At 32.4% G+C, this 17,682-nt stretch overlaps 1 protein-coding gene and 1 non-coding gene across 4 annotated transcripts; both read left to right on the forward strand.

Annotated features, from left to right (window-relative positions):
- The first annotated feature begins 2,851 nt into the window (after positions 1 to 2,851).
- Positions 2,852 to 2,946, forward strand: TRNAY-GUA (transfer RNA tyrosine (anticodon GUA)). Its single transcript has 2 exons — positions 2,852 to 2,888; positions 2,911 to 2,946. It is a non-coding gene; the product is annotated as a tRNA-Tyr (tRNA).
- Positions 2,947 to 4,523: 1,577 nt separating this feature from the next.
- LOC132052753 (vacuolar protein sorting-associated protein 24 homolog 1-like) lies at positions 4,524 to 10,822 on the forward strand. 3 transcript variants are annotated; one of them, XM_059444430.1, is made up of 6 exons: positions 4,524 to 4,721; positions 4,876 to 4,952; positions 6,244 to 6,346; positions 9,203 to 9,324; positions 10,159 to 10,350; positions 10,432 to 10,822. In XM_059444430.1, exons 1-6 carry the CDS (start codon positions 4,610 to 4,612, stop codon positions 10,492 to 10,494), a joined length of 669 nt encoding a protein of 222 aa, XP_059300413.1. In that variant the 5' UTR covers positions 4,524 to 4,609; the 3' UTR covers positions 10,495 to 10,822. The 3 variants fall into 3 exon arrangements, with proteins under 3 accessions (XP_059300413.1, XP_059300412.1, XP_059300415.1); XM_059444429.1 differs by lacking the exon at positions 10,432 to 10,822 and having other exon boundaries at positions 10,159 to 10,416; XM_059444432.1 differs by lacking the exons at positions 4,524 to 4,721; positions 10,432 to 10,822 and having other exon boundaries at positions 6,226 to 6,346; positions 10,159 to 10,416.
- The last annotated feature ends 6,860 nt before the right edge of the window (positions 10,823 to 17,682 follow it).

The raw sequence follows: 17,682 nt of genomic DNA on the forward strand, positions 1-17,682 counted from the left end.
TAAAATTTGTACTACTAAGGATTTGGGCAATTGGGTTAAAATTGGGAATAGCTACAGTGATGTTCGTTGGATGCGTGGGTGGGTGGCAGGGTAAGAGAAAATGGAGGCGATGCTGAAGAAGAGCAGAGGGGCGGCGGAGGTGGGGGAAGCGACTGAGGAGGTGGAATAGGAGAGGAGAGAGGTGGAAGATAGATTTTTTTTTATTTTTTTTTTGCAATTTTTTTAAAGCTGAAGTCCACGTGTCTCCGTCTAATTTGTTATTCTTGTGTGTGAATTACATGCACTATTTGTGTCTTGTTGCTTATTTATTTTGTATCCAAGTGGCACGGTGAAAGTGATGATAGAAGTCTCAGTTGCATATATATATATATATAAATGGATTTTACGAACAAATATTATATATATATATATATATATATTATTTAGAGAGAGAGAGAGAGAGAGAGAGAGATCATATATTTACCAACCATGGTTACCGATTAAATATATAAATCGGTAGTATATTTATAACAAATTTACTATTATCAATCATTTACCAACTCTCCATATAATATATATATATATATATATATATTAAATATATATATATATATATATATATATAATATTCATGTCCAATTTTCCTTTTTTATTAAACATAAGTTTTTGATGTTGTATTTTTAGTAAGGCTATCTAATAGCGTCTTAATTTTGTTATGAACTATGGTTTATTCATTTGGTAAGATTGTATAAGAATTGAAAAAAGTTTTGATGGTTCTCACAACTTATAGGGTTTTTATGTCTATGAAAAGAAATACAACTAAAGAGACCCAAATTGTACGTCCAAATAAAACTTCACCTTCAAATCGTCATGATTTCAAATCATGTCCAAATAACTCTTTACTTTCCTTTTTTTGTTTGTCCTAAGAAGATTGACTCTTTCTATATTTAGTAAGTTGACAATTCAAATATCTTACCGGATAAGTTTATAGTATAACCACAAGATTCAAAGGACATTATGTTAATTTGATACTCCCTCCGTCCCATATGACTGGGCCACATTACTAAAAATATATGTCTCAAATTACTTGTTAATTTACAAAATCAAGATAAAATTGATTAAATCTTTTCCATCTCACCCTTAGTATTAAATGTTCTTGAAAATAATCAATATTGATTAGAATGTATTTATTGGAAAGAGCTACGGGTAAGGTTATAAAATACATCTTTTATTTATGATTTCTTAAGGGGCATGCAAAAGGAAAAGTGATCAAGTAATATGAGACGGAGGGAGTACTCAGTGTATGTTAATTTGATTCTCAGTGTTAAAAGAAAGCTATGGACGAGGAGCTTAAGGTGTTGGAGATCGATAATACTGCTTCATTGATTCATTGCCGATATAAAATCAAATACAATGCTGATGAAATATTGAAATGTAAAAAAGATGTAAAGCTAGACTTGTTGGGAATATCCTAATTGAAGGGATTAATTAGCGTGAACCTTCTTTAGAGTTGATTGCTCAGATGTTGACTCAAAAAGTCACTTGCTTCACTTTCAATTAATTGGAATTGGTGTAATTATCAGGGTAGTAATTACACACACTATATTGTAATTATAAAGATCTGTTTGTTTATCATCACATAATTCCAGTGTAATTATAAGTGTACTGTTTGATTATACAAGTGTAATTACACAGTTAATTTAATTTAAAAATAAAATTTAATTGTCAAAAATGAAAAATTAATATTTGAAAAATATTTGCCTTTATAAATGATATTAAATTATGTATTTAACAACACATTATTTCTTGTACCTAATATTGTAAAAAATAATTGATATATATTTTTTAAATTGATAATTTTTTAATTTAATTAATTATAAAAATTAAAGCAGATTTTTTTTTGTGAGAACGTGTGGATTGGATGTTGGACAAAAAAATTAATATTTATAAACATAATGCCATAACATTATTCAAATGTTTGACAAACAAAATCTATCAACTATAAGTGAAAAATAAATAGCATGCAATGTGAAATAACAAGTCAACAGTACTAAAATAAATAAATTAAAATAAGAAAATAACCTAAATTCAAAATTAAAAAAAGAGTTTAACATGATACTTCTATGTCAAATTTTAACATTACATAAGTAAGTTCCAACGCAACTTAGGTAAATACAATTTAAAAGAAAGGAAAAATATAAGTCTATAACCTCATTCACAACGAAATTCTATTTTAATAATATCATTCATCATATGCCAAGAGTGTTAATGACTCATTCTTTCTATTACTAAGAGGTATAGTTTCAAAAATTAGAATAATAACACAGTTATGCCTAATTTGCCAAGTATCCAAAACCTGCTTATCTTGAATAATGTCTTTGTCAGAATTGTTCTCCAAAAAAGTATGTTGGAGAGTAGGAGTTTATATTTGACTACTCAATTTGAAAAGATTTACAATATTAAGCCATTTTGTTTTTGGAAACCACTTCTGCTACTATATTCAAAAACTCCATCTTTTTTCCTAAAAGCTTGACCAAAACTTCAACTTTTTAAAATAAACACTTAAAAAGGAAAAAATATTTTTGACTTTCCAAAATTTTAGCCAAACAGGCTATAGATCATATTACATGAATATATATTTGGAGAATTTACGCTAGAATTTTGAAGGCCCAAAATAAACAATAGTAGGTGTTTCATATGAACAGGTTTTTTGAATGAGAACAAAAAGGAAATGATAATTTTTATTTAGCTGTGCTTCTACTACGTAGAATAGAATACTAGAATTTAATAGTTAACACCATTTGCCGATTCATATATAAAACAAATGATAATTAGCATATAAATCTTACTTGTTTGACTTCCAAAACAACAACCGACCTTAGCTCAGTTGGTAGAGCGGAAGACTGTAGTTGGTGAAAAGCCTGACAGATGATCTTTAGGTCGCTGGTTCGAATCCGGCAGGTCGGAATTTTTCTTTTGCTTCACCAATTTTTTGTTTTCCCAAAAGCAATATGCTTTTTTCAACTTAAAAAATCTTTATATTTGTCTACCTGTAATCTCTGCGGAGAAATTTTTCCATCCCTTGCATTGGTCGCTTAAAAAGAAACAACTTGGTCTTTGCTTCTGACCTTGGAATGTAGTAAGTATAGTAATTGCATAGTGGTTTACAGCAAAAATATAGGTAAGTAGTTTTGCCTAACTTAGGCTCAAACATTATATATATCTACCAAAGCCCAAATTCATTGATTTTCATCTCGACTATTAGGTGGAAGAATCGATTGGCCATGTTCTTAATTTTCACTAAGGGTTCAAAAATATAAAAAAGAAGTTAAACTGGTAGAGAAAAAAAGGGTTCAATATCTACTATTTATACATAAAAAATAATTTTAATCTTGTGTATACAAGGTAATTTTTTACCGAAATGGGTTCAGGTGAACACCCTACCACCACTCATTCCGCCCCAGGGAAGAATAGGCCCAAAAATACAGAGAGATTGGAAGTAGAAAATATAAGAAAATTTGGTGATAATGAAATCTTGCAACCAAGTAACATATTGTGAGATTTGCAAGGCTATCAACATAATGTGAGATTTGGAAGGCTATCCAATCTCCCCATTTCAATTTCAGTGTGTATTGTTCTCATTGGTTTGAAAAAAGTTATAAGAAGTAGGTCTAAGCTCTAATTTCTAACTAAGAACAGTTGCAAATACGTAATTTAAATTTAAGGTATTCAACCTTTAGATTCTTTCAATTTCATTTATTACGTTTTTAAAATTATGCGTCCAAAATTTATAATTTGTTGAAGTTGCTATAACTTTTTACATATAAATTTATATTGATTGCCGAAAATACTAAATTCAATTCAATTAATTAAGGCCTTAATTAATTTTAAAATATGGAGTACATAGCAACTCTCTTCGTATCGAGATCATTCTCACCGCTTTCAAATTGCATTCCAATACATATCAAGGTGATGGCAGAAACATAACATTGCTTAAAAAATATTTTCCTATATTTAGTTAGAGAACGGAAACAACAGTTATTAAATATTGATTCTAATATTAACAAATTAAATACTATTATTTTGATGAAATTTTTGAGTAATGCAAATTGATAACAGTACTTCTAGGTAAAAATGTTTTTTCTTGAAAAGTATCTTATGATCGTCGAACTAAAAGTTAACTTATTCAACAAACATATTTTTTTAAAATATATTTCCTGTCATACCAAACACTTTTAATGGAGTGGTTCAAATGAATCTCGAATGATAATAGAGGATAAATGAAATTAGCTAAGAAAATATTTCTTTTTGTAGTATTTATTTATTTAAAACCATAAAAGAGACATAGACCAAACAACAAATGGAACCGCCATGTCAGACTTCAACTAGTATAACGAACGGAAACTTCATATCTAAGTGCTGTTGCTTGTCTCTTACGCGCCTTTCTCATTCTTTTTTCTTTTCCACTCCTTATCCAAGTCAATTTGCTGAAAAATCTTCTGCCAATTTAGCGTGTACAATAAATTATCAGAATTTTCTGTTAATTAGATAGAAGCACGCGATCGGGTTTGTTGTTCTTCGATCTTCTATTGAATACTTTGATTTTGAAGAGTTTTGAGAAAAGGAAAATATGGAGAAAGTGAAGAATATATTGAAACCCAAACCGAACCCTCAACAGCTTTTAAGGGATTGGCAACGTCGCCTCCGACAAGAGTGTCGAAATATCGAACGCCAAATTCGAGGTAAAAACAAATTCTGTCCTAATTTTCAAGTTAAGGAAGAAAAGGCTTTCCTTGTTATCTGTTTTTTTTTGGGTGATTCGAATGTTTTGATGATTATTGTTGGCGGGTCTTGATTTGTTTTGTTTGATTTAATGTAATTTGGGGGTTTGATCAGATATACAGAGAGAGGAGAAGATTGTACAGAAATCAATTAAAGAAGCTGCTAAGAGAAATGATATGGGTTCTGCTAAGGTAATTTAGAACTGCTAGAATTGAACTTTTCACTTTGAAATACTTTTTGTTGCTGTTGTTGTTGTTATTGTGGTAATGTTTGCCGCTGCATCAATGTGATGTATATAATGTTCATCTTGAACTGAAGCTGGACAAACAAAATTATTATAGCTAGTTTTTTAAACCTTTGTTTTTTTGGACCTAGGAATAGAGTTGGTGAAATGAGAAAGAGAGCATGGGCCAAATTCCCCGTCCTTCATGATCCATCCTACGTTATGCAATATAGTTTGATTGACACAAAACTTAAGATGTTATTTGAATTGCATATTTAGTTAGTGACAAGTGAAGAAAGTATTAAAATAGTAGCTGAAATTTTGATTTGGCGAAGTTAGAAAATTTCAAATTAATGGTTAAACGACTTTGCAATCTTAAAATCTGTATATGTTAATATTGTATAGAATTACAGTATAAGTAGAGCATTTTGGAACATTGCTAAAACAGAAAGTATTTCACATGGATTTTGATGAGCATGAGTTCTGAGTTTTAGTCTTGATATGTGATTTTGTGATTGACCTTTGACCCTATGTGATGCATTTCTAAACTTCCTTTCTATTTGGGTCTTTTCAAAGAGTTCCAGGTGTTCGAAAAATGCTTCATCTTTATTTATTGATGTTTGGTTTTCTCTCCAAGATCCACACACATTATCTGGGGCTTTATTTGGTAGTTTATGTCATAGAGAACTCTAACAACAACAACAACAACAACATACCAGTGTAATCCACAAAGTGGGGTCTTGGGAGGGTAGAGTGTATGCAGACCTTACCTCTACCTTGAGAAGGCAGAGAGGCTGTTTCCGAGAGACCCTCAGTTCAAAGAAAGAAGAAAAAGAGGCAGTAGCAACAAGCAAAAACAATAGCAAGATAATAAGGTAACTGAGGCTAAGGAAACAACATAAAATAATAGCAAGATAATAAGGTAACCGAGGCTAAAGAAACAACAGATAATAATAGAAATATAAGAATAAGAGAATACAAGAATAATGCTAAAACTCAGGGAATGGAAAAGAAATGCGGCCACTACCCTTATTCCCTAATTCTCGACCTTCACACCCTCCTATCATATAGAAAACTCTATTTTCTGATTTCTGGGATTAAAGAGTTGTTTTGTCTATGTTTAATATATTAGGACATTCTGTCATCAAAAAAATATATTAGGACATTCCAGCATTATCATCATCAGTTATTCTGCCTTCTGATTTCATGATTTTATGTTCTATTGCTTATTCACATTTCAGTGTTATGTTTTGTCATAGTCCCTAGCCCAAGAGCTTGTGAGATCTAAAAGAACTGTGAACCGATTGTATGAGAACAAGGCGCAGTTGAATTCGATATCCATGCACCTTGGAGAAAGTGTCGGTATGATCATATTCCCCATCTTGTATTTTTTCGTTATTTATTGACAAGTATTCAATCGTTTCTCTAAAATCTTTGATGAGAAAATTGTTGGAAGCATTGTATGTATCTTCTGAAAATGAAGTAAAAATAATTCTTGATGCGGAAAGAGTAATGTGATCTCCCTTATCTGACTCTTTAACATTTTAGGATGTGGTTAAATTCACTCCTTAAGGGCTTCTCAGTTTCCTGGGTGCAAGTATTCTTGTTTCAGGAAACTTTCTATTGTGTCACATATATACACCCTGAATTCAAACTAAATGTCCTGATGTACTTTTGCACCATCCTAAGGAAAATATACCTCATATAATTCATTGAGTTGGAGTTTCAAGATGCATAGCCTATTGACTTGAAGGTTAATTGTGAGGTAATAGATTACTTTTTGTTTTGCAGATCTCGGGAAGTTAGGAATTAGGACTCCCATAATTTCTTATACTTCTGGTGTTATATGATAAGATGTGAAATATTCTTTTCGGGGGACAGATGATTGGAAATATTTTGGCAAACAAAACTAGAACTTTGACATTTGAGTTGATATAAAGGGAGTATTTTTTTTGTTTGACTGCATTGCTCTCTTCCCTCCTATTGCCGTTATCCTTTAAACCTTGCCTCGTGCTCGTCACCGCTGAAAGAAGAAACTGGACACCTTCCACCGTGATATCATCTCAAGTTTCCAATAGAAGGAGTGGCCATCAATGGTGGTGAACACAGTAATGATTGACCCAATGACCCATCTTCGAGTTGCTAGTTCTGGCTCCTTCTTTAGTGTTCCGTCGCCCTCCATGTTTTATCTGAACTTTTCAAAAATATTCAAAAGGAAGCTTCTAACTAATCTCTCTATCTAATCATATCTGTCTATTCAATCAGAGTAAGTTCGCTTTTTTTCCTCTTTGGTCCTCAGCTACCCTTTGGCTGCCATGATAGTTGGTTATGGCAATGATGACAGAGCTTGATGTAAGTAAAACGGGAGGAAATACTCCCATGTGTCCCTGTGTCACAACCACCCTTTCCTACCCATCCTGTGTTTAGTCCTAGTTGTTGATCTCTTAAAAAAGGGTCAGGAAGTCTTAATGGTCCAGATAATGTCAGCAAAACATGAAATCATACTTTACTTTCTTCCCATATGGTGGAGGAGATTGGATAGAGTTACAGCATTAGTATAGTCTAGCTGCATCACTAATATGTATTCCCTTATGCATACCCCACTTGATCAGTAAATGCAGTCAGCAACTCTGGAACATCTAACAGGAGATAGAAGTAATTATCCGATCTGTATCCCCAGAAAATATACCTTTTAACTTTCAAACCACTAGTATTTGATCAGTTCTTAACCTAATAATTAATAAAGTTCTTAGCAACCAACTTCATACTTTTCTCTGAAATTTCTTGTAAGAACTAGCTTAATTCATTTTTGTTTGTTCTGAAGGGGAAAAAAAAAAAAAGTTCTTTCCCGGTTCCTAGTTATGAACTTTTCTTTTGCCTGCTAGTTACTAGAATTAACTTTTGGTAATTTGTTATAATTATTGGGAGCATGTCACGTGCTTTATATATAAAGCTATTTTTTTATTGAGATTTTTGTGTAGTTTAAGATAATAAGTTAAGCCTTATGTTAATGATTACCAAGAAACTTTTCTACGAAGGTTGGTTTCTGATAGTTTTATTAGTGTCGGTAGGACATTTGGCAAGTAAAGGTTCATAGCGGTTCATTTGTTATTCTGATACAAATTGGAATTTGTAATGCTAGAAGGTCATGATGAAAATACAATTGACTTTTTTTTCCTTCATCAAAAAAAGTAAACTGTATTTTCATCATGACCTTATATCCCAGTATGAAAGTAGATTTTCATCATGACCAGGGCCGGCTCAAGGCCAAGGCCTCTAAGGCAATGGCCTTGGGCCCCCAAATTTTTGGGGCCCTTATTTTATCATGTTTTATTGCTAATTTGTTTAAAAAATTATATGACTTATAATATTTTATATATAGTTTCTAAATATGTAAATTGTATTTAAAAAAACTTAAAGATGGTATGTCCGAATTCCGGATACAAATAATAAAATTTGACTCTTAAAATTCAAATTGGGTCACAAAACTTGAGATAGAGGGAGTAAACAATTTTTATATTAAAAAAAAAGAAGAATTTTTTTTAGTGACGTAATTGATTAGCTATATTGTTGTCACTTGAATATTTTTTTAGAATAAATTGATTTGAAAAAATTGTTAACAACTTTATATTGTTCTTGACGATTATAAAATATTAATTAATGACTTCGCATCTAAAAAAACTTTAAAAATAGACTTTAAATAAACATATATATCACAATTTTTTCTTTTAATAAAAATAGGGTCTCTCTTTGAAGTTTGGCCTTAGGCCCCTAATCTTGTTGAGACGGCCCTGATCATGACCTTATATCCCAGTATGAAAGTAGAAATCTGTCATATCTTACTCCTAGCTTTGGCTAACACTTTTCGAGATTGTTTCCTCTTTGCTTATAAGTTTTGATTTTGGATGCTCATATTTTGCTAATATATCTTGCAAAACTGAGTGAACCATGGAGTTTGTACGTGCACATTTTAAAGGTTGGATCTTGTCTTCAAGACAGTTCTGATTGAAATCCTTCTGCTTCATTACATGTTTCCATGATACTTTCGTTGAGATAACTAGCAGCACCGTAAGTTTGTCTTAAGCTGCCGCTAGAAACCATATTTTGGTTGCTTAAACTGGATAAATTGTTAAAGAAGACCTGCTAACTTTTAAGCCGTATGCATTTGTATGTTGAATTTTTTCAAGTATCTCATAATCTTCTAATTCATTTTTGCAGCTGTCGCTCGCACTGTGGGGCATTTGTCCAAGAGTGCTGAAGTCATGAAGCTTGTTAATAATCTTATGAAGGCTCCAGAAGTGGCTATTACAATGCAGGAATTCAATAAAGAGATGACCAAGGTATCTATTTGGCTTTAGCTTTTAAAGCTCTGAAGAGACTTCTGAGTTCTCTCTTGGTTGGTGAATCACCTTTGCATCTGTATGAGTCTGAGTTTTAATTGTTAAGCTCTATGACACGGCATGATCATAGTTTGTTCTTTCTATAATCTTGCTCCTTCTGCCCTTTCACTTTCCTTGCGAATCGATTAGCCTGCCTCCCTATGAGAAAATATGGGTAACTTCTGCACTTTGACTTAACTTTTGAATCAACTAGCCAGTCTCTACCACAAGGGAAAATGAGGAGTAAAGAAACAGGAATATCTATTCCACTCTTTCTTTTAGGGTTTGTTCGGTATGGAGGAAAACATTTTCTGAAAATGTATTTCAATTTCCCATGTTCGGTTGGTCAAAATTTTTGAAAAACATTTTCTCTAAGAAAGCAAGTTCCTTAACAACGGGGAAAATGACTTCCGTAGTGGAAGTAGGGAGAAAACAAGTTCCACAATTGGCATTCCCTATTGATTGTGTCATCTTCACCCCAACCTCCTAGCCCCCATACCCACCACCCCACACACCCACCCCGCCCCAGCTCCCGTAGTATTTGTCTAGATTATATACAAATGCCTTTAGGATAATATTTTTGCTTACGCACCGAACACAAGAAAGTAAGTAAGAAACCCACTTATTTTCCTGGAAGACATTTTCTTTCATACCTAACACCCTGAAATTGGCTCGGCCAAACCGCCTACAACAGTGTGTCCATATAGCCATTTAGGATGATCTCAATTTTAGTATTTGAGACTTTAGTGCGTGTCTTTCGACTTGAAATGTAAATCACTCTCTACTTTGCTGCAGGCTGGTGTCATTGAAGAAATTGTGAATGATGCAGTGGACAGTGCATTGGATTCAGAAGACATAGAAGATGAGATTGAAGACGAAGTTGACAAGGTCTTAACGGAACTTGCTGGTGAGACTACTGCTCAACTTCCTGAAGCAGTCCGAAAGGAGAAGTTAAAGCAACCTGCTCAGGCAGTTGGAGATGAAGAGGTATGTCACATCTATAATACATTGCATAGAAGTCTAATTGATCTTTTCAATGATGAAATAAGGTGATATGTAATTCTTCAGGATGCTGATGACGAGGAAGAGTTAGAAGAACTAAGGGCTCGTCTTGCTAAAGTAAGATCGTAACTGATACTTCAATCAACCTCCAGTTCCTGAGGGTTCAATTATAAAAGGGCAGTATGTGAAGTGGCAGACTCCTTGTATGGACTGCTGTGGCTGCATCTTCTTTCTGGTTGAGGAAATAGTTGAGTACTTTCTGTATCTAAGAATCAACTGTCTTGTGAAGTCATATCCAGCTTTTGATACCATGTAGTCATTGTCCAAATCCGAGATATTATTCTCTCACGCTATGTGTTATCGGAAATGTAGTGCTTTTCAATGTAAGGCGATGAAACACTATGTTACTGACTTTTTGCTTTTCAATTTATGGAGATGAAACACTATGTTAATGACTTTTCTTGCTGTCTAGCAGAATTGGCACCTCCCCCACCCCCACCCCCCCTTACATGCTTCCCATACTCACCCCCACCCCCCCTTACATGCTTCCCATACTTTCTGTGTCGGTTGGCCATCTTAAAGATCTTGAAATGTTCAATTTCCTTCTTCTCCATCACCTTGTACCCTTCTAACTCAGGATTTAGTGGAATATTTTGTTAATGTTCAGCCTACTTTTAGTGGTCATTGTTTTTCGAGTCCGTGCCAGATCCCATGGTGATGCTTGATTAAAAGAAAAATGTTTTTTTCGGTTCATTTGGGCACCTGTGGAGCATGATTTTTTGGCCAATTCATGTACTGTTCCTATCTGCCAGTGTTATAATTTTTACTCTGGCTTGAGATTAGCAAGATAACTATTTTGCAGTAGATATGCACCTATAATTTTAACTGAATCCGACTAGAATTTCAGATATGAAGAAATTATAGTTGCATTCTTTCGTTTTTTCACGTGTTATGGATTTTTGTCCTTTCTTGATATGAAATGCGTAGTGGAAAGATATGCGGTTGCTTAATTTCAAGTTTCTTGAATAAGTACTGCAGGTATTATGATGGATTAGAGATTTAACGTCAGTGTTTGAGCATTCAAAGGATGTTAAAGGAACTCGTCTGTTTCTGGCTTGAAAAGGGTCTTCTTTTGGGAGCCTGTTCTATTTGTTTATATACTGCTCACTGGAAACTTTTGCGAACTGAGAGCTTCAATTAAGGGATTGGATTAACCATTTTAATTCTGGGGAGAATTCTCTCTTCTCAATTTAAGTTAAAAAAGAAAAATTAAAGAATTCTCCTATTTGTTTTGCTCAAATAGATACCGCGTGAACATAATTTCTGCTTTTGTCAAAACCAAATTTTTGGTCTGCGGGAATCTTAAGAACGGTTTAGTTGGTTAAATAGCTACCATGTAACGCCAGTGTTAACCTTTCGATTCCACCAATTGTAATCCCCTTCCCATTTCACCGTACCCTACCCGCGATGTAATAAAAAAGAAAAGTTTTTTTTTTGGTGCTACAAATCTATAAGCAGAATGAGGGTTAAACCACTCATACTTGAAATCATCAATTTCCATTTGTAACGCTTTTATCTTTTGCACTGGGGTCTAATGGTGGTTTAAATCCCGGCAGAGATAAAAAAGGTTTGGTGATTTCATGTCATTTATCTAAACCTTGGTTAGCAGAGTTTTCCTTTTCCGAAAACTACACTGATGGGAGTTCAACCCACTGGGTGATGTGTGGGTTAGACGCGTATCACATGTTTTAATCTGTCATGGATAAAAATCTGACATTTAAATGCAAAATGGTAGAGAGATAACCATTAGCCTTCGAGTTTCCAATTGTGTGCAATTGGTCCTCAGGATTTCTAGGTAATCAAAACACCATAGAATATATGGGATCATTTTTAGGCAAATAATTTGAATTATTTTGTTGATGGATGAGGAAGACTCAAATCCAGGAACTTCGCTGGTCCGATAACTTATGTAAACGAGGATCGTCTAAAAGCCTTTGTCGTAGACTGGACATTTTATTTATTTACTTTTTTTAAGAAAAAATTCAGTAAAATTTTCTACATTGATCAATGGTATTACACGGGTATATTTCACAGATGGTCACTTAACTATCATTTTTTTCCCGTAAAAGTCACTTAACCATCGTTTCTAGTCACTTATCTATCGTTTCTAACACAAAAGTCAGGAAACCACTTTACGGTGATAACTATTTTTTTTTTTTTTAAATATCTACTCCCTCCGTCCGATTTTATATGAAGTTTTTGACTGGGCACGAAGTTTAGAAATAAAGGAACTTTTCAAATTTGTGGTCTAAAACAAACCATAGAAATTTGTATGGTTAACAATTATTTCTTAAGGGCAAAAAGGTAATTTCAAAGTTGAATTGTTACACAAATATAGAAAGGTTTCATTTTTATTGGATAGAAGAGTTTCATATAAATTAGGATGAAGAGAGTAATAAATAAAAAATTAATAAATAAGGCTCAACCCGACTAGGGTGAATTTATTTTGCAAGATGTTGTAAAAAAGAATTTTCTTCATATATCAGGATTTTACTCTTTAGCAATTTATTCGCACTTTTTAACAATTATCAGTATTGTAACTGCAGAAATATGAGGAAATAAATTCACCCCTAACTGTTTCATTATAGAAAATCTTGTTATACAAGATGATGTCATACCCTGTTTAATTTGGTCATGGACTCATGGTATAAAAATAAGAACAGTAATTTTAATTGATTTGGGTAGCTAGAAGAATTATCCAGTATTATTTCAAACCAAACATGTTAAAATGGTAGGGAAAATGGAAGAATATGAAAGGTTATTTACTTTCTTTATATGGATTTTGAGTCAGGTCAGGTTGAACCTTTTTAATTAATTGTTTATCTATTAGATTTTTTTTTAAAAAAAGGAGAAAAAAATGAGTTATCACCGTAAAGTGATTTAGTGACTTTTGTGTTAATATACTCAAAGTCAAGTGACTTTTATAAAAAAAAAAAAAAAAAAAAAAAAACAAGTGATAGTTAAGTGAGTATATGTGAAATTTATCCGATATTACACCAATAAAGAGAAACCTGAAACAAATGTCAAACTAAACCAAATAAATATAGTAGTAATTTTATATAAAGTGAAGCCTGCAAAATAGGATGCCATTTTCTTCCCGTTTCCACTTCCAGAAAGATTTTTTTTTCTTAACCATCTAGTATCCCTAATTCATTAGCTTGAAAAATTCAGATTTGCACCGTCTGGGGCCGTTTAATGTGAAAGTGCTTTCCTATCGGGATTTTTCCGTTCTCATATTTCGAACCCGAGACTTTTGGTTAAACATACATGTTCTGATGTTCATATACATATTCTCACGACATGCTTTTAGGGTTTCACTATATGTACACATGGTATCTTACCTTCGTTATACATACTGTTTACCCCGAAATTGGGTAATAAGTTGAATTTGTTAATGAGGTATAGGATACAAAAGACTTTAATCTATTTTTTGATAAACGAAGAACGCATGTGTAAGTTTGCTTATAAATGACGTAAGTGTATGTAAAGGAAGTTTTGAAATTTGTGGTCTAAAACAAACCATAGAAATTTGTGTGGTTAAAAATTATTTCATTAAGGGTAAAAAAGTAATTTTAAAGTTGAATTGTTACACAAATATAGAAAGGTTTCATTTTTAATGGACTAAATAAAAAAGAAAGAGTTTCATATAAATTAGGACGAAGAGAGTAATAAATAAAAAATTAATAAATAAGGCTCAACCCGACTAGGGTGAATTTATTTTGCAAGATGTTGTATAAAAAGATTTTCTTCATATATCAGGATTTTACTCTTTAGCAATTTATTCGCACTTTTTAACAAATATCAGTATTGTAACTGCAGAAATAGGAGGAAATAAATTCACTATGCTAAATAAATTCATCCCTAACTGTTTCATTATTGTTGTACAAGATGATGTCATACCCTGTTTAATTTGGTCATGGACTCATAGTATAAAAATAAGAACAGTAATTTTAATTGATTTGGGTAGCTAGAAGAATTATATATCCAGTATTATTTCAAACCAAACGTGTTAAAATGGTAGGGAAAATGGAAGAATATGAAAGGTTATTTACTTTCTTCATATGGATTTTGGGTCAGGTCAGGTTGAACCTTTTTAATTAATTGTTTATCTATTAGATTTTTTTTTTACTTTAAAAAAATGAGTTATCACCGTAAAGTGGTTTAGTGACTTTTGTGTTAGTATACTCAAAGTTAAGTGACTTTTGTGTTAGAAACAATAGTTAAGTGACTTCTGTAAAAAAAAAAAAAGTGATAGTTAAGTGAGTATATGTGAAATTTATCTGATATTACACCAATAAAGAAAAACCTGAAACAAATGTCAAACTAAACCAAATAAATATAGTAGTAATTTTATATAAAGTGAATCTTGCAAAATAGGATGCCATTTTCTTCCCGTTTCCCGTTTCCACTTCCATAAAGATTTTTTTTTTCTTAACCATCTAGTATCCTTAATTCATTAGCTTGAAAAATTCAGATTTGCACCGTCTGGGGCCGTTTAATGTGAAAGTGCTTTCCTACCAGGATTTTTCCGTTCTCATAATTCGAACCCGAGACTTTTGGTTAAACATACATGTTCTGATGTTCATATACATATTTTCACGACATGCTTTGAGGGTTTCACTATATGTACACATGGTATCTCACCTTCGTTATACATACATGTTCTGATGCTCATATACATATTCTCCTTCACATTCGCACGTTTTTTCATGCTATTATTTTTATTTAATTAATCTCCTTCAACGTCTGCTATTTTTTTCCCCTTAGTGCATTACACAAAGAACATGGCGAACACGGGAGCTGCTCAGTGACGTAAAATAATCATGAACCAATCTTAACTCTTACTACTTGATCAATGATGTCATACCAACTTGTAATTGTGAAGTATTTTCCCTGGTGTAAAATGTTATATCAGATTAAATATATAATTGAAGCTTTGGAAGATACATGCGGCTTTCTACTTGCTTTGGCTCATACACAAAAGAGAATGAGTTAGAATTTTTCGCAACTTCATTGATAAATTGCTCATTTGTAGAACATACGCGTGACACACACACATACTGTGAAGTATTTTCACTAATGTATATCCATATAATTGAAGCTCTGAAAGATGCATGCCTATGCCTTTCTAATTGCTCTGTTTCCAATTATGAAGAGTTCAAAGATCTTCTCAAGTTATAATTTGTTTAATAACACAAGTAACCAAGATCACCATCTAGTAATTAACTTATTGAAGCTTGATCTTTTAAGAAAAATTCCTTGTTTACCTCCTCTTGTCAAAAACTTTAAACGACAGATAAAATTATTTTACCCCATTTTCACATATTATTATATGGTGTTTCCGGAAAGAATAGTGTATATTATTATACATGAATGGATGTCGTTTCACTCCACACATTGTGTGGGTGAATCATACACAAGTTCCTAGTTACATATCAATCTCTAGTTCATATATAGAGAGTAGTATGTAGGGTTCAAACCATTAACTATACCACAAAAGAAGATGAAACACATTTTAAATCCTCAAAATTCCATTGCTTTAGGCTTTATGGGGACACAACAAACACCACTTGCGTCTACGTTTCCTATGGGCCCCTAATATTTGCCTTTCAAGCAACATGCATGTTTCAAAGCCCGGATCTCTAAAACTGTAATGCACAATACTTTAGTGTCAAATGATTCCTTCAGCCCAAAGAAATGGGATAAACATTAAATTCATAAAACTTAATTTTCTCGAAGAAAAGAAAAATAATTACTCCCTCCGGTCCAAAATATTTGAGGTTTTAAGCTTTGACACATGAATTAAGGAATTCACTGAGTCTTAAAACTTAAGAGGGTTTTTGACTAAGATACCCTTAATTATGATTTTCTTTTCTTTTTAGGTTGACATAATTATTATAGAGATATATGAAAATGTGGCAAGGGCTAATTCTTGAACACGTCAAATGTTGAAATAAGTTTAGCTTGCTAAAACGACTATATATGGACTTGAAGGTGCAGTAATAAAACAAAGGTTTTGATTATTTCACTTTTTAGCCTTTGTGGCCTGGATATGTCTTTCTGCTTTTAGGCGTTGGTATTCTTTTTCTTGACTTTTTTTCTTTTAAATTAAGGGATTCTTATTATGGAGCCATTAGACTACTTCTACTTCATTCAAAGTTTCTTAAAATATTTTCATTATTTCTGCCTGACAATATGCTACTCTATCAAATATGATTTAAGTCCTTAACGATATGTAATTGCCACTTTCATTTCAATTTTAAATATAGTAATTGCCACTTTCATTTCGGATTTTAAATATAGTTTTGGAAAATCCTGAACCCACTTGTAGGATTACACTGGGTATGTTGTTGTTGTTTTGGAAAATCCATTTGGCAACTAAAGTTTTCATAAAGTTACTTTCGTCATTCAAAACGAACGAATAAACTTTGTTAAGTTAATTCTCCAATAATTTTATGTTGTATTTAAATATGCCTTCACAGGTGAAAGGACCATCCCCTTGTTTGTCAATTGTCATCGTCACGCCCAATTTGGCACCATTCTAGTTCTAGGAATTAATTAACGAAATGATCAGTTGAGATGATATTTTAATATGAAAATACAAATATCCATCAGCTTGAAAGAGTTGAAATTTTGGTATCGGAAAACTGTACCTAAATTTTCTTACTTCTTACATAGCAGAAAAAACAAGAATACGGATTCACGGACCGTGATTGACTGATTCGTAATCAATTCATATGATTTAATTCTTAGTAAAGGAACACTGATCTAAAGAGTGGGCCAAAATGGAGAGGACCGGAGTAGGGAATGTGTCATTAAAGTTTCGTTTAATCATTAAAGCAAATGCGTGATTAAGATTGATGTACAGTGTAAAGAATACACAAATTAGTGAAGCGCAACCCATTGCAATAAGTTAATTATTAATCTTCATTTTTATTATAAACTATAAGCATTTACTTATAATTGGCTTCTAACTTCTAAGTAATTAACCTCATACTTCATGTATTTCAATTTATTACAACACTTTTTTTTAACGTTTCATTTGTCATTTTAATAAAATAAAGGTCCATAATATTTGTTATATTTCCTATGTGATTTGCGGGCTATTGCATTAGGAGTAGGTTTACCCCTCACCCAAAATGCACCCAAAAGATAGCGGCCACGAGTTTCCTAATTTTAAAAAAAAAAAAAATATATTTATCACTTTAAAAAGTAAGGCCTACATTAATTATTTTTTCCCAATTCCATCATTCCTAT

The sequence above is a fragment of the Lycium ferocissimum genome, chromosome 4 (genome assembly GCF_029784015.1).
Source record: "Lycium ferocissimum isolate CSIRO_LF1 chromosome 4, AGI_CSIRO_Lferr_CH_V1, whole genome shotgun sequence".
In the NCBI taxonomy this organism is placed as follows: domain Eukaryota; kingdom Viridiplantae; phylum Streptophyta; class Magnoliopsida; order Solanales; family Solanaceae; genus Lycium; species Lycium ferocissimum.

Excerpts from the sequence above, each read along its gene's own strand:
- LOC132052753 (XM_059444429.1), top strand. The coding sequence starts at position 4,610 with ATGGAGAAAGTGAAGAATATATTGAAACCCAAACCGAACCCTCAACAG. Across the intron at positions 4,722-4,875 it reads TATCGAACGCCAAATTCGAG|ATATACAGAGAGAGGAGAAG; the intron begins GTAAAAACAAAT and ends GGGTTTGATCAG. Across the intron at positions 9,325-10,158 it reads TCAATAAAGAGATGACCAAG|GCTGGTGTCATTGAAGAAAT; the intron begins GTATCTATTTGG and ends ACTTTGCTGCAG.